At 34.6% G+C, this 25,668-nt stretch overlaps 1 protein-coding gene across 1 annotated transcript in view; it reads left to right on the top strand.

Moving 5' to 3' along the window:
- The window catches only part of dap (cyclin-dependent kinase inhibitor dacapo), a 28,673-nt gene extending 5,066 nt beyond the window's left edge, over positions 1-23,607 (top strand). The window contains exons 2-3 of the mRNA XM_090410943.1: positions 7,445-7,570; positions 19,501-23,607. Coding sequence (XP_090267069.1) covers positions 7,445-7,551 — 107 coding nt within the window. The 3' untranslated portion in view covers positions 7,552-7,570; positions 19,501-23,607. The remainder of the gene's footprint in view (positions 1-7,444; positions 7,571-19,500) is intronic.
- The last annotated feature ends 2,061 nt before the right edge of the window (positions 23,608-25,668 follow it).

Genomic DNA, 25,668 nt, shown 5'->3' with positions numbered 1-25,668 from the left:
TATTCATGTTAAGTTTTCTAGTTTTTGTTACGTTTTCTTTTCAGGATTTTTCCTTTTTTCTAAAGTGAAAAATCAACGACCGTTTTAGAAACACCCCTGGGGGGTAAAGAGCTAAAACAGGTCAGCTGAGGCCTCTTTTACCTACTCTACCACTATGCACTCTATCTTTATTTCCTCTCCTATTATCTGCTGAATCTCAGCATCTATCTCACTCCACAGGCCGATGATGAGATTTTGTTGAACTCACAAAATATATATATATATATCATCAAATTCCTGCCATGTACCGTCAAGGGGTGTACAGGATATGGTAGTACTACATGAAAAATTTACATCATTGCTACCTATCTAGTTTTTCTTTTCTTTTGCAAAGAATCTGTGAGGATAGAGAGAACAAAGTGAATCGTGCAAAAACACTAAAAGAAACTGCTTTATTTACATTTACATACTTATGACAAAGTTATTTTTATTTAAAATATATTATTAGATATAATACCGCAAAGAGAACAATGGATTTGTTAAAAATAAAACCCGAAGCAAATGCACATATTGGTCTATAATCTCATACACCAACAACTAAAATAAACATAATAAATTATTAAATATAACTAATTTACTTAATAGGATAAACTCAAAGTAAGTTCTTGCGATTTCTTCTAGAATTCTGTGCAGCTTATTCAATCGTTGCAGTCACTGGTTTTTCGCTTACAAATCCATCGTCAAATTAACAGGATTCGAAGCATTCCTTTTTAATAATAATCACTGTTATTATAACCTAGAATACTTTTCGTAACTCTGATGAATTAATTTGAGTACCGTCGAACAAAGTATGAATTCGATTTCATGCTAATTTTCAATCTATACTGTATAAGTTACTCAACTAACACATGATAAATAGATAATAATGAAATTAATTTCGTTAAAACTTTATATTAAAATATTTTTCAGATCTATCCAAGAAAATAATTGAAGAAGCAAATATTTAGCAGATCTGATACACTGAGTTCACGCCGTAGCATATTTGTTAGGGGCTATGATAGTGTTCTTCTCACCCCCCCCCCCCATATTATGTTATAAATATGATACAGATACCCTTAAGAAATAAACTATAAATAAAGACTGCAAACGTGTCAAAACACTAGAAGCATTTTACTAAAAGACGAAAAATATGTTGAATGTACTGATGAAAAGGAATAGTGGAAGCACCGTTATACTAACATTCTAGGTAATTCTCTGTTGCCTACTTTGGAACGATCTAAGAAAATGGTCCACACGGGTATCAACATAATAATACATGTCATGTTAGCATGATGATACGCATTACGACAATGTGAGCTTGTAATTAGCAGTTAATTAAACCTGATAAGTGTTTTACTAATTTCTGAAATAACATGGAAACTACACGAATATCAATGCTGTTATCAAAAATGGAGAATGTTGAAATAGAGAGAAAGAGAAAAAACAAGAGACGGATACTTGATAGCAAACGATTTAGCTACAGATGGTTGCCTGATAGACAATTTAAAAAGTCGCTCGATAGGATAATAATTGTTGTCTATTACTTGAAATTCCTGCTCCTGTTCTTTGTTGCGAAGACATGCAGTTCATCCCCTGCCCAATTTGTGTTCACAAAGAATATTATCCCTTCTGACGTTTCCAAAATCTTAATCTGTATTAGTTCCTAGTCATAAGTGTTAATGTTTTATTTTGTACTCTCAATAAAAATAAACTATCGCAAAAAAAGAAAAGAAATATTAATATATAATTTATTATAATATTTAACTTTCTATTAACATTTAGAAAAATCTTATTAAAGTATTTTAATTCTTTCAAATACACCTTTATATTTTTTATATATTATAAAACATCACCTCTTCAATGATTATTTTTGAAATAATCATTGAAGAGGTGAGTTACATCCTTAGACCCTTGGAGGGTAATGGATGGCAGTGCTGTAGCCAATGAAGTTCTAACTGAGGCTTGGCTATTGCTGTTACCCTCCTGCCATGATCAGAGCTTTAATAGCAATAGCTCAATAACACCTTATCCCTACATTGTCCTCTACAGATAACGGGGAAGATGAAAAGCATTCTTGCTTCGCCCCTTTAACCCAGTCCTTATAAGGACTAAGGAGTTACACCCTTAGAGGGCAATGCTGTAGCCAATGAAGTTCTAACTGAGGCTTGCCTATTGCTGTTACCCTCCTGCCATGATCAGAGCTTTAATAGCTCAATAACACCTTACCCCTACACTGTCCTCTGCAGATAACGGGGAAGATAAAAAGCATTCTTGCTTCGCCCCTTTAAGCCAGTCCTTATAAGGAAAGTTAGATGGAGATGGTAGGGGAATTTCCAGGGTAGCGGATGGCAGTGCTGTAGCCAATGAAGTTTTAATTGAGGCTCGATTATTGCCGTTACCCAGCCATGACTAGAGCTTTTAGCTCACTAACACCCCATTCACACAGATTTTCTTCATTAAGGTGACGGGATAATGAGTCAAGGACTCAGTCCATCGCCCAGTTCTTTTAAGAACTTTTAAGTTAGAATGGAGTTAATCGACCGTGAGATGCGGTGATTAATACCCTTGGAGGGTAATGGATGGCAATACTGTAGCCAATGAAGTTGTAACTGAGGCTCGACCACTGCTGTTACCCTCCTGCCATGATCAGAGCTTTAATAGCTCAATAACACCTTACCCCTACACTGTCATCTACAGATAACGGGGAAGATGAAAAGCATTCTTGCTTGGCCCCTTTAAGTCAGCCCTTATAAGGACTAAGTTCTGTGATGATTTAGGCAGTGAGTTGAGGTATGCTCCTCTCAGGGTAACGGATCAATGCTGTAGCAAATAGAGTTTTAATTGATGCTCGGCTATTGCCGTTACCCAGCCATGACTAGAGCTTTTAGCTCAATAGCACCCCATCCACACATTTTCCTTAATCCGATGAAGGGATAAAAAGTCAAGGACTCGTTCTATCTCCAAAAAAAAAAGAGTTTTGTGATGTGAATTATTTTATATTCTAATAAAAATGTCCATTATATACAATCCTAAGTATATTTATTATGAAGAAATACACTTAAGGATTCAAACCGGCTGATTTTTGTCAATGTTTCGCAGATGTTTATCTCATCAAGGGAGCATTTTGTTATAGAGGTATTTCCACAGAATGGACCGGATGTTATTACATATGTTGCATCAATACGCAACCTACTTTGAAGCTCGTGCCAGCTGAATTAGCACTTCTCGGAAGGCTGGAAATTTCAGTACCTTCCTACGTCATTTCCCCCTAAGATCTTATAGATTTTAGGGGGAATGACGTGCAAGTTATAGACAACTTTCAACTTCACTTTAACAGTCTTGTTAAAGTGCAAGTATATTTGGGTAAAACTTCCTGAAGGAAAATTAAAACATTCACTCATTTTTTTTTTTTTTTTTTTTATGGAAGCAATTCGGCTCCGTCGAGGCCCTTAGGAGACGAATCGTTGAAGATGCGAATCTTCTCCATGTAGGGAGAACGTGTTTGGACGTGCCCAGGTGCTTGAGCCATTATGTCCTTGTCCGTGATTACTCCTGCCTCTTTCTCCGCCCAACAACCTCATGACGTCACTGTTGTTTGCTAGTCGCATCGTAGTAGACAAGCCACACGTCCGATAAAGACGCTTGGAACCGTGTGATTTATTAGTCCAGTCTGGTCACAGGAGCCTTGTGCACAGAGAGTTAAAATCAGATAATTACTGTTTGAAATACAAGACTAAGCGTAGAGCCAAGAAATGTCATCCATAAGGCATGGGGCTTATGTTTCCATTACGTTTATAAAGACATCTTCTAAATAGACTTTATACTAACAATCTTTCATATATTTGTAAAATTACTTTTTTTTTTTTTTGCGTTGTCCAAAAACTATGTTTTGATATCGATTGCTGGTGGTTCATCACAGAATACTAAAGAGAGCAATAATAAATAAATATATTATCTTCCTTTTTTTAAAAAAAAAAATTATTATTAATAGTGTTTTACTTATGTTTAATTTTTAATCGAGTCTATAAGACAATTTTTCGTATGGATGACAATGTGCGCAATAGTCAAGTACGCATCATTATTCAGTTTTTACTATTTGTTAATTTGGCCAGCCAATCAGACGCTGTTTTTCTTTCTCCAAAAATAGCTTAATTTTCTTGCTGTATTCTTAATGTATTATAAATAAAAGAAGAGTAAAAGAAAATTAATGAAAAGTTATTAAGAATTCATTGAACAATATTAAAACACCATAAAAAAATTAATAGATAATTAAAACAAGTTTTTTCCTCGTATCAATTTTGGAATTGTTTAATAGTATGTAAATTGATTCTTTAGCACTCTGATGATTTGATCTTTTCAATTATTGCTTGTGTATATTCCCAATTTCTCCCATACATATGTTATAAGGTGGAATGACATCGCTTTTTTTTTTAAATAACCAATTTAGATATTTCTTAGTTGTTTCTTTTTTATACATTGATTATAACATATTTGAATCTCTGTTATATTTAAAAACAACTATTTTTCAATTATTTTTTTTTTTTTCTTCAGTAAGTTGAATTGTTTACTTTTGTTTCATCAGGGAAGCTTCCCTCGCAATAACTATCCTTTAAAACAGGTGACGATTTTGATGATATTCTAAACCCAGCATGCTTGCCAAGTTAAACAGGTGATCTGTAATTGCGTGTGGATTTATTCAACTGGATTTTTTTTAATCATCAAAAAAACCTGCAGTCACACGCTGATTTATTAAACAGAAGCATGCTGAATAACTAAAGAAAGTATTGCCTAAGTTAGTCGGAGTGATATTCCTAGAAGAAAATACAAGGAAATGATCGTAATTTGGATCGTTTCCTTATAAAAGATAACAACAATGCAATAATAACACTACAGTGGAATTTTTCCCAATATATTTAACAGATTTCAGTCTGTTTCGCTACTGTTAGCACTCCTTAGAAAGGTGATCATACTAGCGAAATGTACAAAAAAAAGGGGGGGGGGTGTTTTATAGCCTGGTTTACCATAAGAATTATTTGTAAATCAGCCGTAGCTATTCACTTTTTCAAATGCAGTTTACGTAATGGATTTGCTACATATGTATATAACAGATCAAAATTGAGAACACAAAAAATTGTATTAGAGATCTTAATAGGAAATCAATAACATGTAAAAATGGATGTGTTAATTTGTTAAGTCTAGATTTAGCAAATTAACAAATCTATTTTGTTGTTTTTAATGTATTTGCTTTCACCATGCTTACCTAATGTAAGTGACCACCTTAAGACAGAAGAAAATATCAAAACTATATTGGCGCCATAATGTAATATTAAATTTATTAAATATAGTAATAAATTATTTAAATTCAAAATTTTTGATTAAAGTTTAAAAATACTGAGATATCTTTTAATTAATTAGTGTTTTCTAATACACCTTTTTTTTCTTTATACTTTTAATCTATAATAGATTTTTGTAACAAATTTCTTGAATGATTCAAATTATTTTATATGTATTTATGCATTTTATTTTTTATGTTTGATTTGTTTTGTTTCATTTAATATTTAATTTATTTTCTTTAATATTTACTATAAGATATGTGTTCGTGTATTTTTATTTCATATATATATATTTTACATAAGATTTCCTATTTTATGTGAAATTCATAACAGGATTTAAAGCGCTCTACCGGTGAAAAACGCCGTATGCGGTTACCACCACGGTCACCAGCGTGGCCACAGGAGGTCTGACGTGGATGGCACGCGACTTCGTGTCGTGACGGTACTTAAGAATAGTGGCTTTGTCTCAGCAGGTGCGTCTATTTGCTGGCCACAACTCCATTCTATTGTGTCGAAGCCATATTTTAAATTCCACGCTTGACTCATAGAGCGTAAAAAAAATACGAATTAATTAGAGAAAAACATAGAACGCAAGTCGTCTTGCGTAGGTTCTAAAAACCTGTTCGGGTCAGCTTTGTAGCACTGGACACATTGGCTAATGCCATATTGCATACGAACGTGCTGTGGAAATGTGCCCCTATGTTCAACAGTTCCGTGATAAGATTCCTTTGTGTTAATGCCAAAATCCTTCAAGATTACATATTTTATTCAACTGAATTTTCAAAAAAAAAAAAAAAAAAAATGTATTAGGAGACAATAAGGTATTCGTGGTAACCAACCATGATTAGCATACCTTGAAACTGACATGAAATTACAGCACGTTCACCACCAGTTCGTGCTTTTAATGAGAGGAAATATCATTGCACGCGCTCATTGTTAACAGCACGCCCACCTTATAGGCTATTATGGATAGTCTGTTCTTTTGCTACTTTAATCTCCAAACAATAGCAAGTGATTTGTTATCAAAGAAATACATCAAATATGCCTGTTTGTTATGTTGAAACACGATTGTATTCGCAGAAGTTAATTCCGTTCTATAAATATATTTTTCCCCATCTTTCATCAGTTTTTTTTAAGAGCCTGCATTTAACGTCTTTTCTTAACTGTGCCATTTTCACTTTTTTTTTTAGAATAAACAGGTTTGTCACTGGCGCGTGTGTGTCTGATTCGATCGTTACATCTCCCCCCCCCCTCGTTTTTTGCGCCTATTTTTTTTCCATAAGCAGGTGTATAGAGAACACCTGCTCTGTAGCCTATATGTACCCCTAGAAACCTTAGGAGAAAATGACAGAGTAAATGGCTAGCATGTTTTCTAAGAAATAATAATAAAAAAAATGAGTTGACCTTGTTATTATAATAACAGGTCATAATAGACCATTTTTCGGGGTACATCTAAAATTAATGAGAACATTTGATAGGTAAAATCAGCTGTATGCGATGTTTGTGGTATAAAAGAAATACAACATAGTAGGCATGCTTCTAAGTGTTTGAAAAATAGAATTCCCCTCTGGCTCGCCCTTCTTTATTGGATGCAGACGTTTTATAGATCCCCCCTTGTAAGAGTTTTCTTCCGGTGTTAGATGTATCTTCTACTTTTAAAGCCCATTTCTGATTGTTTGCATGTATGCAGGCTAGACTTCTAAATCAAACATTTTAGTAGACTGAGTAGTTGAAGAACTCAAAAAGTAATGAACGTTACAAAGAAGAACTGAGCTTCAGGGCTTTCTAATGATAAACAGGGATCTGCTAACTCTTAAGCTATTTTGGCACGTACGAGGGACTGTGTGTGTGGGGTCGTTTCAAGTGGGTTTCAAGTACCAGGAAAAATGCCGAAAGCCAGGTGGCAAGACGGTAGCTTCTCTTAGCTGGAAAAAAAAAAAAAAAAAAAAAAAGTCGTATTCAGATGGAAAATCTAGTGACTGATTATATTACATTCAATTATATTACAATTGAATGATCAAAAATAAAATAACGATCATTACTTTAGTCAGTTCATTCTTTTCCATTTGTTTCATTGATCTGTTTTCTTGCAGACTTCATGAAGAAAAGAAAACGCAGTGCAATGCTTTCCTCAAAGATCTCTGCTACTCTTGACACTTCACCAAAGAGCAAGGTTCAGCGGACGCCAGCGTCCTCATAACAGTCCGTCCCTACACAAGGTAAGTTGCTTTTAAATTCAGTTTTGTGTGCCTTCCATGTTTAATCAAGTCTTCACTAATACTCAGTCATCTGTTGACACATTTTCACTCAATAATGAACCTGAGACTTCAAGAGAGGTCTGATTGTGAGTAAACAGTTTTGAATGGCGTAACTTAAATGTTAGATTTTTTTTTTTAAATTTTAATATTTTTTTTACTGAATTGCAGTTACAATCAGATGGCTCAGCAGTTACAGAAATAAGAAATAGTTCAGAGGCCGAGTAGATAACGTCTTCGCTTTACAGCCATTTTTTTTGGGGGGGGGGAGAGCATGGAAACATTTAAAAAGGAAAAAAAGATGTGTAATCAGTAAGAATATTTTGATAAAATAAAACTTAACATATACCGATATTTCAATGTGTCTATCGTAAAGTTTTGGCAATGTAGAGAACAACTGAAAATTCCAACCAACCACCTTCATATACGAGACCAGCTAAGTCCACCTCAGCTGACAAATCTTTATAAAGGTTCCTCACCTCCTGGACGCGGTTCAAACCCAAGTCTTTCCAACCCAAGGGCATTGGCGATACCAGTTGAGCTGTCCTTGCTCGGAAGAGACAGTTGTTGGGAGGAATTTGACAATATTTTCTGTGGTGAGCCGAGTACATTGTAAAACTAAATGGCTAATAAATAGACAGGATTTCAAGTACTGTTCAACGGCTAACTTTCACAATTATGCGCAGTAATGAATCTCTAACTGGATTATGTGAATATTAATAGTGTAGATTCTCATAACAGACAGAAAAGGCTTACTCTTATAGGAATGGCAAGAAATTCAGCTAAAACACCTTTATTTTATTCATAATATATCGATAATAATAAATGTTAAATATCCGTTAAGCTTAACAGTTCGGTAATTGTGTGAGAAAGCCCCCTATAGGTCTAAAAATGAAGTTTCGGAACTTCGTATCCATGGCATCGCCATGTTTGCTTCTCTTAACGTTGCTATTTCTAAGAACCGCCCTATCTCTATATTTAAGCGATCGTAACCTATTTCAAGAAAATCGATGTCCTACGTGGCCCTGTATTGAGGAAGTCTTCGGGCCAGACCCACCCTGCGATACACAAGCCCTAACAGACTGCAGCTGTTGTTGTTGCTTAGTAACAACAGCAGCTGGCAGGTGTACACGAAACCGCCGTATGGGGGCGCAGGTGGATCTTGTCTCGTGTGATGGAGAAGCCTTGTAAGTATTTTGTGGGGAGGGGAGGGAGGGAGATGAAACCCCAGGAAGACAAGGTCAGTCAAACAGCACGTGTAGTGTCAGGTATCCGAGAGACAGACGGAATAAACCTTTAATTTGAATAGGATGGCATTTCGATGAGTGTTGACACTGACCTCGTAGTTAGCGGATCATGCAGGCATCTTTAGCTTACATATGACCTTGAGTTGTGAACATCCTCCCGTTCAAGGTCATATTCCTGTGTCCTATAAGGTGCAATGACGTTGCATTGCAAGCTCGGTGTGATCTTTTCAATGTAAACAGCATTATATATCAAATTATTTCTCTGATAGTCACAGCATTTTCTTTCTCTCTTTCAAGCTATCGTGCTACGTCTCCATTGGCTCACATACGGCGTATGTGATAATATCATGAAGTCATAAATCTACTTGGGATGAAGATTTTATGACCTCTAGTGTACAGTTTTTGCAAAAAAAAAATAAAAAAATAATAATAATATGTGTCTTCCGAAGTCATTATCAAGAACTCAGGGCTGATTTTAATCAGCTTGCTAACCTTGTGAACCAAATCCTGATGGAAAGATGAAGCCACTTGTTTACTCCCCACTACGAAAAGTAAGTTAAGGGGAAACACTTCTTCGTGGCTTATGTTTATACCAGCACAGGAAGTACAGGAGATTTAGGGTGGAGATCTCCTCACCTCGTTGCCTTGACAACTCTGGTATAGCTTTAGAACGGTGATGGCTAATAGCCGAAAAAAAAAAAAAAAAAAAAAAAACGCTTACAGAAATCCGACTTCGTTCTAGTGGGTTGATCGACCGCGGTGCTCTAGGGTAACGAAGACGTTAAAAGGGGGGGGGGATTGCCCTTAAGGGAACGGGGATTGTAATAGTGCCATGTGTCAGGCGTACGACGACAGAGGAAACCCCTCAATTTCGTACAGGAAATCTGTTGAACTTACCTGGTAGGCGACCGTTTCTTGTCCGGTCTCAGGTGGTGGCCAGGTCAGGAAACTGGGGTCACACACCGCTGAACGTTTCATAGTGTTCAACCATCCCCTGCTACCAACGGTTATGAGGCCTAGAAGAATACAATGTCCAGATAGGAACAGCGTGGAATCTATGGAACAAATGGTTGTTGCACCTGAAACCTTTGACTTCGGGGACAATAAAAAGTTCTTTTGTGCCATCGTACTATTGACAGCGACTCGTTACTAAGCTTGCTTTTTCCATAGATGAAACAAACCGTGCGCTATTAAATCACAGCTATGTAAGTTCTGATTCCAATAGATCACCTTAGGAACTATACACAACCTAAGGCTTAACTTGTATTAAGTTCATCTCTCCACGATATAAGATTAACAGAATTATAGACGGTTATGTAAAGCTAAATTAGATCAGTAATATGCACTGTGATCTAATTCATTTAGAATTAATTGATTAATTTTAGAATATATTTCTTTAGGCATATAGTCTCTTTATACCATTGTAGTGCTTCTATTTGGCATGCGCTAAACTCGGTTTCAGTCATTTCTTTTAAATATCGTACTTAGGTTTCACTAGTTTCTCATTTCGAGTTCAATATCTGGAATATTTGAATGAATGAGTCCAAGACAGTTTGGAATATTCACGCTATTTAATTATTAATTACTATTGTTAAAATGAGATAATTAATTATCAAATAAAAATTCTCCGAATCGTTTACTTGCATTCGGAAGGGAATTAAAAATAAGTAACGAAAACAGGAATAAACAAAGCCCTGGTCACAAAGTACGTGTATAACATATCATAAATTTATATCCTTTATGTATTTATAAATATATATATATAAATAAATGTAAATAAAATATACACGTATAAATATAAATAAAATACAGTAAAATTTTATTTAAAAAACAAATGCAAAGAAGTACAAATTTGTCACCAATATTATATTATAAAATTTCATTTAAACAACAAATCTAGAAAAGAACACAAATTTAACCATTAATTATTTACTTTTTTTTGGGGGGGGGGTAGATGGGCGAAGCAAGAATGCTTTTGACATTCCCCGTTATCTGTAGAGGACAATGTAAGGATAGGGTGTTACTGAGCTATGAGCGCTGATCATGGCAGGAGAGTAACAGCAATAGCCGAGCCTCAGTTAGAACTTCATTGGATACAGCACTGCCATCGAATACCTTCCCAGGGTACCCATTTTAGTCGCCTCGTACGACATGCATGGGCTACAGTGGAGCTATTCTTATCCCGGCCACCACACTGGGATAATTAATTATTTATTATTTTTTTTTGGTGGGGGGGGGGAGAGGAGAAGATGGACTAAGTTCTTGACTCTTCATCTGATTGAAGAAAATCTGTGTGGATGGGGTGCTATTGAGCTAAAAGCTCTAGTCATGGCTGGGTAACGGCAAAAACCGAGCCTCAATTAAAGCTTTATTTGCTACAGCATTGACATCCGAGATTATAACATAATTATATAACATTAATTATTTAAATCCTTTTAAGGACTAGCTTCAAGGGGCGAAGCAAGAATGCTTTTCATCTTCCCAGTTATCGGTATAGGACAGTGTAGGGTTAAGGTGTTATTGAGCTATTAAAGCTCTGATCATGGCAGGAGGATAACAGTAATAGCAGAGCCTCAGTTAGAATTTCATTGGCTACAGCATTGCCATCCATTACCCTCCAAGGGTATTAATCACCGCATCTCACAGTCGATTAATATTTTTTAATTATATATATTTAAATATGATTTCTGAATTCAAACAGATTTCATAGATGTTTATAACTAAAAGGTGTTAAAGGAAAAATCTTATTAATTTTAAAAATATCAAAAGATTTTAATAACCTTTTGAAAACTTTAAATTAAATTATGAGTAAATTAATATTTAATTCATAGATAAATATAATTTTAGATAAATCGTCCTGTGTAAGATTTTTACTTTATTGGCATATGAAAAAGTATTAAGTATAAAACTCTAAATTAACTTAGTAAAAGGAATAAACATAATAGCAAGTTGTATCTGAAGATTCTCGACAAAGAAAGTATAATCACAGATGTTGTTCTTGTTCGGGATGGGTTTAGTCAAGTGTGTTTATAAACCTTTCATGAACACTTTATTGACGCGTACCCAGCATATCTCTGTTGGCTGTTCTGTCATATTTAAGCACACACAACTATAAATCTCCGGTATAGTTTTATGCCTTTCTTCTTCGAAGTTTCTGTCCATTTTCACCAGATTTATACGAATGTGACTTCAGTACTGTTTCTCACGATTTCTCTTACCTTTATTCAACAATCTTACCTGCTTCTTCCGGAGTGCACAAAGAAGGACGAAGACACTTGGCCATGCCTTGGTGGGGTGTAAAAAGGTGAACCTAAGGCACTTCCTGTCACACGAGGGTTCGACTGTTCTCATGGAGATGGGGTTCTTTGTGATGGGGAGAAAGAAAATAGAACAAGGGAAAAGGATGATGGGAGGAAGTGTGTTGAGGGGACTGGGGAGAGGGGGGGGGTTGGTCACCGAAATAAAGCTTTTTTTTTGGAGGCACCTGCTAGAGTAAGAAGGGTTGAGAGTATTGGTCCTTGTCCACTTCCACATGTGTCGTCTAGTTTCCCATATTTACGGAAAGTTACGCCCTCTGAGCCGGTTTTCCTGTGTTCTGGAAAGGTAGCCACGCGCACACAAGTTCCACGCTCAGGTGAGTTCGACGGTGAGATACAGAACCTTATTTCCTCCCTCTTCGGTTTCCTTCGCGTCCTAATTACTGCTAAAAGACACTTTGCTTCCTGTGCGGCTTGAATTACGTTCCTTCATAGCAGATGGCGTGGGCTCAAGTGGGGATGGCTATCTTTGGCAGTGGCATGAGCCTTATTTGTGATTTCCTCATGGTGTCTGAGGTTTTGGTGGGGGGGGGGGAGGAAATCACAAGGTGCCTGGTAGATAGAATACTACGAATCTTCAAATTGTGGAAAAATTAATATACATTCTGAACAATAAGTTGCCATGAGCAACAATTTACCCAAGACATGGAAGAAATAGGAAAATTAATACCACTACTGAAACTTTTAATGGAGATTATATTATTTTTATTATGGTGATTTCTAATAGAAGTGAGAATGATTTTTCAAAAAATAAAAATATTAAAGCTTTAAATGGTTTAATTTGTCTAAATAATTTGCTTATGTTTTATAGTTATCTTATCGTTAGTTTAGAGTTGTGTAGTTTATATCATCTAAATAGAAAATATTAATTTATATAAAGTATTAATCCGCATTATAAATCGGTAGGCACAGTTCGACTCTTGACACTGACAGCTGGGCTCACGACTACAGATGATTTTTTGAATGCATCCAGGAGGGAATGTAACAGATAACTGTAGTAGTTTACCCTAACTGATATTATTGTTAAAATAGTATGAGTTATACGGCCTAGTTTATTGAGTTAAGGGATTAAAATTAAAACCTTGAATTTTCGGGGGGGGGGGACTTGTCGCTCCAATTGTTGGATCGGCAACTAAAATCGAACCTGTGACTGTCTTTCTTCTAGCATTATGCAAATAGAAACGTTTCTTGCCACAAGATTACATGTAGGCATCAATTCACACCATGAACACTTTAATACGAAGTTCACATTTCATACGGAGAATAAATTTATATACTTTACGTGGGTAGAACTAAATGGGGGAAATAATACATTATGTATTGGCATTTGGCCGTGAAGGTGACCAAACCTAGCTGTAGAAGAATAAATCGTATTGCTACCATTATGAATAATATTTTTTTTTCTTTATAAAACTTATCCTATTCAGTTTCCAAGTAATATAGATATTCACTGAAGATAATGCATATTCATTTTCAGAGTAAAAGAATAAGACTAGAATGTTAATATGTGAATAACCATAGTGTAAAATGCAATGTAGTAAACGACATATGTCTTGCCTTGCGTCTTCGTGTCACACGATCATTTAGGCGTATCTTGGTGTCTAGATCTTGCTCTCGCAAAGCCGGATCAAGATACCAATGGTTCTGTTACTTGTCAGTACTCTTCTAATGTCCATGAGTAGGAAGAACTTCAATGTTTACAATGCCACTTTCTCCTTAGTATATTTCTCCAAGATTTTGGTCCTGCTTTCCTATCCAAAACATTCAATATCTGAATTATTAAGAATATTACTTTTAGGTGCTTTATTCCAAACTCTTGAGAATGAAAGTGGCGAAAGTGAAATCTTTGCTGAAAGTTGCTGACCCATTTCCGTTTTGATTTCATTAAGATACCTAAACTCAGATGAAGGCGAGGTACGTATATTTTGTGATCCCAAGATTATTTTCTTACCTTTTCTTAATCCTGTGATTTCTGATTTTCTGGAATCGCAGCGTGTACTCGTTATCCAGCAATCACAAAGGAAGAAACGTCATACCGGAAAGATAAATATGAAGAAAGCAACTTCCTCTGGTCCAATACTTGTTCATCTTTCGCAATATAGACGCCTTTCGAAATGAAATTGCCTGATTGTTCTACTGCCTGATATTGTAAACTTCGTTCCCGAATGCTTCCAGTTTGGTGTGATCACGCTGATATTTCTCAATGACGTTATTAATGCAGAAATGGCGTTTTTGGTCAAGTCAAGTAACCTGCGCACTTCTTTGTTGATTCGAAACGATTGGAATGAAAAAAAAAAAGAAAAGAAAAAAAAAGCTGAACGTTTACATTTATTGTATGTTTCTAAGTAGCCCACAACGTCGATGGACAAACTATACTGTGAACCACTTGGAATGACCAAATAACAGAACAGTTGAAAGATAGGTGTGAAACAAGCTATTGCAGTACAAAGAATGTTTCAGTATTTGGGTCATTAGTTGTGTCTTCGCAACTGGCTGCAGAAAGAAAAAGAGAGAAACACGACTGCAAAGGAGTATTTGGGGATCTTTCATTGTATCAAGGAATAATAGATTCTGCTAAATCAATTGATGTACAACTGAAGAAACCCAGAAACAGTTTTAAAATCACCCAGTTGTGAAATTAAATCAATATTCATTAGTCTTTCAAAAAAAATAATAAATTCTAATAGGATCTTTTAAAAACTATAATTTGAGACATTCTCAGATGTACTTTATTTCAGTATTAGTTCAAAACCACATGAATATCCAACAAGAATGACTTATGTCTTGTTTGATCAAATATACAACGATGCATAATGTTGTTGGAGCTAACCATCTGTACGTGACACTTCATCTCATTTCCAACATTGACTGAAACGAACTAAACATCTCAAACACCTAGCATTCTCCTCCTGGGTGTGGCGAGTAAATAATATCTACTGTACCATTATATCCCTAAAGGGGTAGTTGTGACAATAATCCCACATAATTCCGAGGCGATTGATGAGTTGCTATTATGAAGGGCAAGTCTTTGTCTTCTACGAGATCAAGGTTATGCACTATTAAAGCGATCAAATTAATTAAGTGCCTTTATGATTGCCGCCAGGGAGGTGTGCCAGACTGCCGAATGGATATTGTTGGCTAAGCACGCAAGGAAATCTTACGAGACGGCTGGGGGGGGGGAGGATAGAAGAGTAGGGGGAGATGTTGCTTTGTGACTAGACGAAACCGACGCTACGTCAAAAGTGTCATTTGCGTAGAGGGTTTATTATATTTGCATGCACGTTCTAAGAAAAATATGCACGCAGAAGCATTTGGAAATAAACACAAGCGGTGGGTAAAGATCTCGTTAGGGTTTTACAGCTGTTGCCTTCATTGGATGGGACGCTTCCCATCATGCATTGCAGAAGAGAGAGTCAACAAATTTTATATTAAAAAAACAAAAACAACTTTCGCTTCTGATAATCTAGTTCCAGAAAGAGGGGGGGGGTACTCAAGGTGGCAATGAACACTGGGGACACTAACATTTTCTTTTCCTTCCCTTCAAACACCAAAACTTGATCCTGCATACGAGAGGAACTAACTTCTGTTCGTTTCATCGCCAGTGACCCCTCAACTCCTCTGACTGCTTGTTAGTTCCTCCATGACCTTTGACACCATTAGAGAAATCTGCTAGACCAAATGTTTTCATTCTTAGGAATGAAGCAACCTTCCTACAAATCACGCTCTTTTTTTTTTTTTTTTTTTTTAACAGAGAATTTTTGCGGTCTGTACTGGGCCGCTACGGGATCGATAGACGCACTGAACTTATGAACTGACAGAAGAACGGACAGGTGACGACCAAAGACCTTCCTCGGCCTTGGAAAAGCAGCCGCAATTTGGGGGAGGGGGGAAAGACAGGGAAGAAAGAGAACATGTAAACTCGTAAAGGAGCCTTCCCCCTTCTCTGGCCCTCCCCTCCAGCGTACGAGAGAGAGGGAGAAAATCTGGTGGAAAGCCAGGTGCGCGCGTGGGTAACTTTCACTTGAGGCCCAGAGGCTGACGCCAGTGTACACCAAAAGTAATTGGATGTGTACCACAAGAACGTGTTCTCCACACCATCTGCGATAGTCTGATAGAAATTCGTTTAACATTTCCCTCCTTCAACACTGTTAAGCCTATTTATTTCCAAAAAATATATAGTAAGAAATGCATAAATTCATATCGCATAAAAAGTGAAACAAATAACAGACCAAGAATAAAAAATAATTAATATACAAGTGATTAAACTCTTTCACAAAGCTGCATACAGTCGAAATTTCTTGCTCTTAATACACGTCTTAATATTTTAAAATGCCTCTCATGTCCTTTCCAATTACGTTGTCTGTATACATAGAAATAATAAATAAAAAATTTATCACAGAAGGCGATAGAACGCTATGTAAAATATTTACATAAAAATCTTACGAAAAATATCACGCTATAATTTTTATTTTTTTTAAATTATGGATGTTGTTGATATATGGTGGCGCCATCTTACGATCATTTATCTAATAACGATAAATACAGTGCAGTTGTTTTAAACGATTTGGGTTTAATTTTGGAAGAAATAGGAATTATAACTCAATATATTTTGGTCAATTTCATTATACGCACTGAATAATAAAGTAGCTTTGCTAATAAGGTGTCTTCAAATATTGTATATTATTTATTCCCTTTGGTCTATGATAAACCAGCAAATTATTACAAGGATACACAAAGGATAGTAATTTATACATGCGACGATATTAAAATAAAAATTATGATATGTCAAAAATTTGAACTCGAAATAAATGTTTAATTTCCATTAAGTCAAACGAAATTAGGTTTAACGACTGAAAACGAAAAATGAAATGCAGCGCCACCTTTTTGCTTTAATGTCCATATGATATGAATGCTATCGTCTATTTTTCATTTCGGTATTCGCTGTTTACTTGTATCACAACAAGCGCATAAAATAAATTCAGGTTATTTCAACTTCCAATTTTTTTTTTAACCTTTTATTTTATGATCAGCTTAATGGACTGTAAGATTTACAAAAACCTGCCTCGTTACTTTTTTTTTTTTTTTAAGCTATCATTAGGGAAACGTTAGGTGGGGCGTTTCTGCTAACTTTATCCACATGGCGTCTCGTGTTGTTTAATTCGGGCAACTGAACAAAAAACCAGTACACGTGGAGTGTAGAGAGCTAGTTCGTCTGCGTGCTAGCCTCCCAAACGAGCGTGCATTTTTTTAAAGGTTTTTTTCCCCCTCTTGTGCTTAGCATTAGGCCGTCATTTTCCTCGTAATAAGAGGCATTCTTACTGAAACACGTGACCTCTTATCTTAGCAACGAACACGTTGTCAGAAGGATTCTTACGCAGCTTAACCTTCTAACCTTAACATATTCGTCAGCAGCTTGCGTTCAGCTGACATCAAAATTTTGAGTGCCTTGTCTTTTGTGTCATAATGGTGTTGTTTTCTATTACTCACTGTTCTGCCCTGTTTATCTGAGAATACTGCAGCAGAAGACGCATTTCAAGTCTACGGTTGAAAGTCGGGTAACGGAGAGACGACAAGTAACCTTAAGAGATCTGACACCAGCAGTTCCCTAAAGCAATTCATCTGTAACTAGGACGAAATAATATGGAGATCGCTACATACATTATAATAAGAATAATAATACACTAATAATAGTTCGTTTTTTGAACAAGTAACCGTATCAGTGGCTTAGTACAGTCACGCCACCTGCATTTCAAGAAAAATTAAGAATGATAATAAATAATTCTGAAAATAATAAGTAAATGAAACAACTTTGCACTACTCGAAATTATTGTGCTGATACTGGATAAAAAATTCTTGATGTTATGAACAAAGTCTGATGTGTCTAAGAAACATTAAGAATGTTATTCGAGCGATAATAATTATTATTAATAATAGTTATGAATAGCAATAAAAGAATTCGTATTAAAGTGAACTAATATTTGACATATTTTCTTTCCGTTGTGCGCCACCTGTTGGTCGCAAGAGACATGATAAATGATGCTAAGTTTAGCTTTTTTTTTTTATGTGATTCTTCCCTACAAAAGGTTGTAAAATTATTTTTTACATAAAAATACAAAAAATATATAAAATTAATTAAAAAACTTATAATTTATTATTTCTCTTGCGACGATGACCAGAAATGTGTGTGTGATATTCTAATTATAGAAATAATATTCTAATCTTATTATTATATTAATAATTATGAAGAGTATTAATTTCTTACCTAAATGCTAATAAAAACATATTGAAAATACAGAGGAGTTTATCAAAGTCAAAATAGTGTTTCCATAACAATGCTCCATATAATATATATATATTATATGGAGTCTTCATGACACAGTATAACGATACTGGTAAATGCATCCTTGTAATTTTTAGCTCACTGAAAATGCTGGTCAGCAGGACCTCTTCATCAGCAGCAGATACTGCGTAGCAAAGAGGGCGTATTATAGAAGCATTATTTAAATATCATCATCATCATCTGAGATAGACAGCTACCGTAAAGACAATTCTTTAGCGATTAGTTTGAATTTTTTCCTTCCAAGCGACAATAATTTTCCCTTAGTTCAATAACTCTACACGTGCCCTTACGACTTATTCTACGAACGGAAAACCGTCCAAAATAGAATGTGCTTGAATTTCCTGTGTTTACAAAAATGTGTCGACAGAAGGTTTGCACATAGTAAAGGAGGAGGGAGAATTATTTCTAGCTTTTGCTGTGGAAGTATGCGTAGAAGATGCGAACCATGAAATCCACTATGCATCCTTTTCATCCTCTTTTTCTTTGACTGTACTCAGAGAGGCTTGAGGAGGGCAAAGACGTCGGCTTCTTCCATTCAGGTGCCTTTTATTGGAAGGAAGTAACTTCCTTAAAGTTTCTGCATTCTTGGGACCCGTGCATCCGGTGGAGGGAGCGAGAGGAAGTAGGCGTAGCGCGAGGGTGTCAGCTGACGAGCAGACTACCAGACATGGCAATCGGTGATCTATATGAAGATGACTGACCCCTAAGTCACTGTTCCCGTAACTGCTTGACACATGTCAATAACTTGCACTATCGAATATCATAAGCGCAGAATATCCCCATTATAGATCTCTAAATGACAAGAAAATGTAGTGTGCTAGGAGGGAGGCGGGGGGTTGAATGAAAGAAATAACACAAAATGATGAAAATATTGATAGACATTTAGAATGTAATCTAATTTTATAAATTAATAACAAGTGTATTTTAATTATTTAAAGTGTCGAATATTTCTTTCTTTATGTTAATTATTATTTTTTTGTTTATTTGCAGGTTGTTCCAGAAGTTTGCAAACCAACCAAAGATGCCCATGTGATAAGTGCTGCCACCAAGTGGTTTAAAAGAGTAGTAATAAAGGTGGCCTCCGACTTCATATGCTTGTGGTAGCTGATTATAATTGCTCTGCTATCGCTACAATGGATACGCATCAGGCAGCAGAAAGAGAAAAACAAAAGAAACAGCCCTTCTATGGTCTCAAGAAATTGGACTTCAAATAATCATCTTCAGTTATCACTTTCAACCTGTGTTTAGACTCTGTATTTGAATTGTGTGTAACTATGATTCTCAAATTATTCCCTATTGAATGCAATAGTTTCTTTTATTTGTACAATTGTGCTCAAATGTTTCAAAGATGCCAAGTTTCTTTTGGCATATAATTAAGAATTCTGTGATGTATTTTTTAAAAAAAAATCTTTTTCATTTTGCAATCGCTGATCACATGTCCATGTATGCTCATCATGGTTAATCATTCAGCTTCGAAAAAAAAAAAAGTAAATCACGTGTTTCAGTATTGTTAAATGCCTATTCAATCTGATAAATCTCTATGTATATATAATATTAGCTTAAAAACCAGAAATGTATGGAATAATTTACTCCTAATGTTATTTTGTATCATTTAATAGGGGTATAGTCCATTTTAGAATTATAAGACTTTTTTTTAGTATAAAAATGGACATTTAAGATAGCAATTAGTTTAAAATGCTATTTTTCTAGAATCAAACATCGCAAATTAAAAAAAAGCAGAATTTAATACAAAACAAAATGCAAAAAAAAAAAAAAAAAAGATAAAAATAGTGTATAGAGAATGTCAAAAGAGAGAAACGCAGTAGTTGTACATAGCTGTACATAAGTCAGTGACTCACTGATGAGTATTTAAGATTAAGAACTACTGGTGGATCACATCAGCTTTTGATCTCACATGGTTCATCCATTGCCTGTTGGTGAGGCAAGCTAAGTTTCCAGAAGGCAAGTGATGGACGCTATATTATCAACTTTTATTTCTTCTTGTACAGTCTAGAATAGTATGTAGATATGCAGTTCGTTTTTATGTGATCACAGATGGGTTCAAGTCCAGTATTCTGGATCTGTATCTAGGTGTTTCATATATGAATGGGAGCATAAGAATTTTGCATTTTTTTTCTTGCACTTGAAGAAATCAACTTTATTTTATCATCTGTCATATTAATGTACCTTTACTGAAATCTTATATACCCTAGCAAATTCTATTTTTATTTTTATTTTTTCTTTTAGAGATGTGTTGTAGTGGCTTTGATGCCTGATTTCTTTGTATTTAGTCTGCATATCAAAGTGCGTTTGATGTATTATATCTAAACGATTGATCTCATTTTTTTTTTTCATTCCGTAATATTTGTTTTAAGAAAAAAAATTATAAACGTTTTTGTTAATATTTCATAAATAATCCCACAGACTAACCTATTTTTTTTTTCATGTTGTAATAAATAATAACCTTATTTTTAATTATGTTTACGATATTTAGGTATGAAAGACTTTTTTTTTTTTTTTTTTTTTTTGCGTAGGCTACAATTGCTCCTAAGCAACCATTTTAACCAGATAAATGATCTCATGTATTTTTCTTGTTGGGACTAGTCAGTAGAATGTAGCGGATAGGTTGAGGCGAAAGATAAGCATTTTAGAAATGTATAAAAGCAATTGTCACTCTATAGATATTTGTAAGGCAAAGTAAGAAAAATGAAAATGCATACTTGAATTTTGTGCGTATTTCAGAGAAAACAAAGTGAGGTATGTAGTATTAACAAAAGAGCACTTCACAATTGGTCAATTAATTCTTATGGGTATTTTATAAACACCACAGAATAGTTTAAAACAAATTGATTATTTAAAAAAAATCAATGTTTTAAAATATATTTTTAAATCCTTTAAAATAATCTTAATTTCTTGTAATAAATATTTTTAAATTATGAATTAAAATTTACACCTAAAAATTACTTACATATTAGAGAATGAAATAAAAAATAGTTTGTAAGAAATGTTACTGTCGGTTTGGTTGAAACTTAATAATAAAAATCAAAATAATTTGTGTTTGACAACAAGCACTGTTATATGTCTAAATTTCTGCGAATATTTGTCTAAAAAGAATTAGAAATCTTGTTGCAACGTTGCTTGCAAACTTAGATGGAAAACTGGTTAAAATTGTGGTTGATATAAACAAGGTTGATAACATTTGCTTTGGAAATTATAAATGCAGCATATACTAATTGGTATATGTGTTATGCGTTGATTCCCGAACTATTATGAAATAAAATGAAAATGAAATAAAGACAATCGTCTCTATTTCGTGTGCAAAAATATTTTCTTTCTATCTTTGGGCAAATTATCTACGACCACAAATCAATAAAATAAAAGAAAAATCACCCGAGATTTGGATTTCTTTTTTCTCTTTCTTGTTATTGTTTTTAAATGGAGTGTAAAGCAAACTAAAGATAGATGAATTACGAAATCAGTAACACAAGAATCATACAGCCAAAAAAAAAAAAAACATGGAGGCAAGTACATTAATTCTGATTGCCAGTAAGCATTAGTATTTCTAAATATATTTAGATTTTTCCATCTGCATTCATATTTTTATATGATGTCAGGCAAAACGTGTAGTGATTGGAAATTCTCATCTAGAGTAAATGGGCTATTTTGAACACACCTTAAACACTCGAGTTATGTCGTTTTAAAATCGAATAGTATTACAGGGTGTATACAAAGTCGCACAATCAAAAGGAAGATACGAAATAAAATTGTTTTTTTCGTATGTTCGTTAGCATATCGGTAACGGACCTAAGTTCATTTTATGTTTCCAAAGCTTACTTCATAAAATTGAAGTTTTAAATATTCATAGCTGGTAAAATCCATTAGATTTTAATTAATTAATTATTTATTAATTATTGTTAATAAATTATTAATTAACACTACTAATAATTAATCGATGAAACTAATTAATAAATTAAATATATATTAAAATTTAAAAAGATCAAAAAATTATAAATATTTTAAAATCCAAAGTAATTAAAATATTTAAATAAAGCATGGGATGCTATAAAACTTTAAATACACCCGCTAGAATTTTTAATCAGAAATAATTAAAATAGCAGACAAAAAATTTTTTTTTTTTTTTTTTTTTTGGAAAACAAATTGTCATTTTCTCATAGCAGTTCATAAAAATCAATCTTAAACTCATACGATATTCACACACTATACTAGTTACGATTAGGAACACAAGATGGCAGCAGTTATTTGCTGTATTTACTTTTTTGTTTACAATAATAAGTGTCTGGCGAACTTTGACAAAACTATACAAAAATAATAACACAAACTTCATATGTGTTTGTATACTACATTTATTCATCCCAATAAACTCAGCTGGTTGGAAGAACTCTAGCACATATGCATTATGATGAATTAATTTTTTGTAGACACAGAAATATGGGCAGGGGCTTAATTCATATTGTTCATTACTAAACTAATTGTTTCTTAAATTTTGTAATGATTCTAATCATCTTTGTTAATTCCAATATGCATAGCCAATTATGAATTTAAAATGACCAAATTGATATTTGTTAATATGTAATGAATCTAAATACAGTTGTAATCGTATAGTATGGTTATTGCATTGTAAGTTTCAAATCCAGTTAGACAAATGGATTTATCTGAGATGGACCACGAAGTTTGGAAAGGAATCGACCATAGAGCAGATGACTCAGTTTTGTATCAGTTTTATTTTATGATCTCATTATGGAAGGGAAACAGTCGTTAAAATTAACGATGTTATCCCTTTTCAATTTCAAGAGTTCAGAAAGACCCCCGAGTGTTGAAAATGTCTTTCCCATTTTTTTTTAAAACTGTTAAAATGGTTGCTTTAGGTTCAATAGCCAATGGTGCAAGTTTGTCTTTCAACCCATACGTGCAACAGGTTTGGGTGTAGTCCCTTCATTTTTTTTTTTTAATAGCAGCTAGCGTTTGACAAGCACTGTGTGCTGTGAATGTACATAATGTATAAGCCTTCCCTGCTTTATGCCTTATGAATAGTTTGTTATGTGATGATAGCAATAAAGGATTTTAACAATGGAATAAGTGTTGGTGTTACTTATCTTTTAACAACAGTCAAAATCCGTGTTTGCTGCAGGTCAGTCACTCAATAATTCTCCCTGCGTTTTTGAATCAGTGGCGCACCCAAGGGGGGGGGGGCAACGGACCCTTCCCCCTAAAGAAAACGGAAAACAAACACTAGAAAAATTTTCAAAAATCTTCTCCAAATTAAAATTCATCTGCGATCATTGCAGATGCTCAGTCATAGGTTGCATGCGATGAGTAGTGTGTATTTTCAAATCGTCTACTCAACTCCCCCTCCCCCCCCCCCAAAAAAAAAAAACTAAACCCTGAGGAGTGCGCTTTTGAATACTAGAAGAATTTCAATTAAAATTTTAGTTCTGCTATTCGAAGGCGAAACATGATGTTTCTTCCATTCAGTCTTAAAACTAAGTTTCTTATATCAATATTTTTTTCTATAAATGTATCGCTACTAACGAATAGTCTTTCTTTTTTTTTTTAAATTATGTTATCGATATAGCAAAAACACAAATCTAACAATCTGCATAGAAGGATACATTGCATTTATATAAATTAAATTTCCAAGTTTCTTAAAAACTTATAAGAGAATTAATTTCAGGAACTCCGGGTAAAATATTTTCAAAAATTTTCTAACCAAGACTACAAAAGGTTGCAAGCCTGTGGATCTGAAAACGTTTGTAAAACGTCCGTAACTTTAGCAGGATTCGAACATACATATGACCTATTGGTGGTGAATAGAGATGCCATGTACTCGACCAACCAGGCTAGTAAACATTCTTTAGCTTTTAACTCAGTTGGAAAATTGTGCGATATAGATTAGAACAGTACATGAATGCATATTCTAAGGTCATCATCTAGAATAGACCTAGAGGGATTATAAACTAAATGGGTCAACATTATTTCTATTATCTTTTGAATTATTACTAAATAGGTGAGAGCCTTCACAGCTCAGTCGGTTCGTCAATGTCCGTTGGTTGGGAAGACCTAGGTTCAAAGCCCGTCTAGGATGCCATTAGCCTTTATCGGGGATTTTCAGTTGAAGGTGAGTGAGGCTCTCATACAGGGTTTTTCATCTCGTAAAACACGCAATCCAGAACACATTATAACCAATAGCATTATATTGGTTTCCTAAGATGGTGTCGTACCTTGTAAGCCTCATGGCCGTTGTATCATCATACGCTAACTAAATAGGATTTTTTATGTGATTCCCACTCACTTTAACTATTAGGAGAACAGCCATAATATTTCAGGGCTGCCTAATTTCTCACACATATTTTAGGACCGCATAATTTCGTACATATTTCTTCAGTTTTTAACACTGTCGGTATCCATGACCACCCTTCAACTCCGATTTAAACTAATTTAAACTCTTGTGATTATTTCTTAAACAGGGTTCGTTCGGTTCCGAGATATCCATTGAAATCAGCAAAGTGCATTCGAAACTACATCTACCTATGTGTGTGTGTGTGTGCGCGCGCGCGTGTGCTTTGAAACCACTAAAAATCTAATATCTAATAGTAACAGGAAATGATGTATACAGGTCGTGAATAGATTTGGAATCTATCAATGGCAATAGGTTGACTGGTATGACAATGGTACTGCTAACCAACAATAAATACAAACAAGTATAAGTATGATTAAGGTCACATGGGAGCTTGAAAAAGCGTATTTTATCTTTATGATTTAAGGCTCCTACACAGATTTGTTATGTCCTAAAAAAAACCAGCTGAAAGTCTTTTAATAAAGAGGACAAATGCTGCGGTTCGTCTTGATGTTTGCGTAACGATGCATGCATGCCTACCACACCTAAGAGAACAATACAGTCCGACAAGAGATGTAGGCGTTCAGGATAAAAACGTTGCAATTCAGTGAGATAAGGATAATGTTATAAAATAAATAAATGAAGGTGGGAAAATGGTTGGAAGAGCATAGCAGTTCTACACATCCCAGAACCGTCTCCTGCCTTGAATGCTAATGTAGAGTGTATTTCCCTATCCACTCTTCATTCTATTAGTAGATTTTGTTGCAAAGTAATAATTTTCAAATTTTCTTCAATTGTATCTA

The sequence above is a fragment of the Typopeltis vanoorti genome, chromosome 21 (genome assembly GCF_054136105.1).
Source record: "Typopeltis vanoorti isolate ZY-2024b chromosome 21, IOZ_Tvanoo_1.0, whole genome shotgun sequence".
Classification (NCBI taxonomy): Eukaryota; Metazoa; Arthropoda; class Arachnida; order Uropygi; family Thelyphonidae; genus Typopeltis; species Typopeltis vanoorti.
The sequence above is the reverse complement of the archived record's forward strand: the minus strand, read 5'-3'. Positions and strand labels throughout refer to the sequence as shown.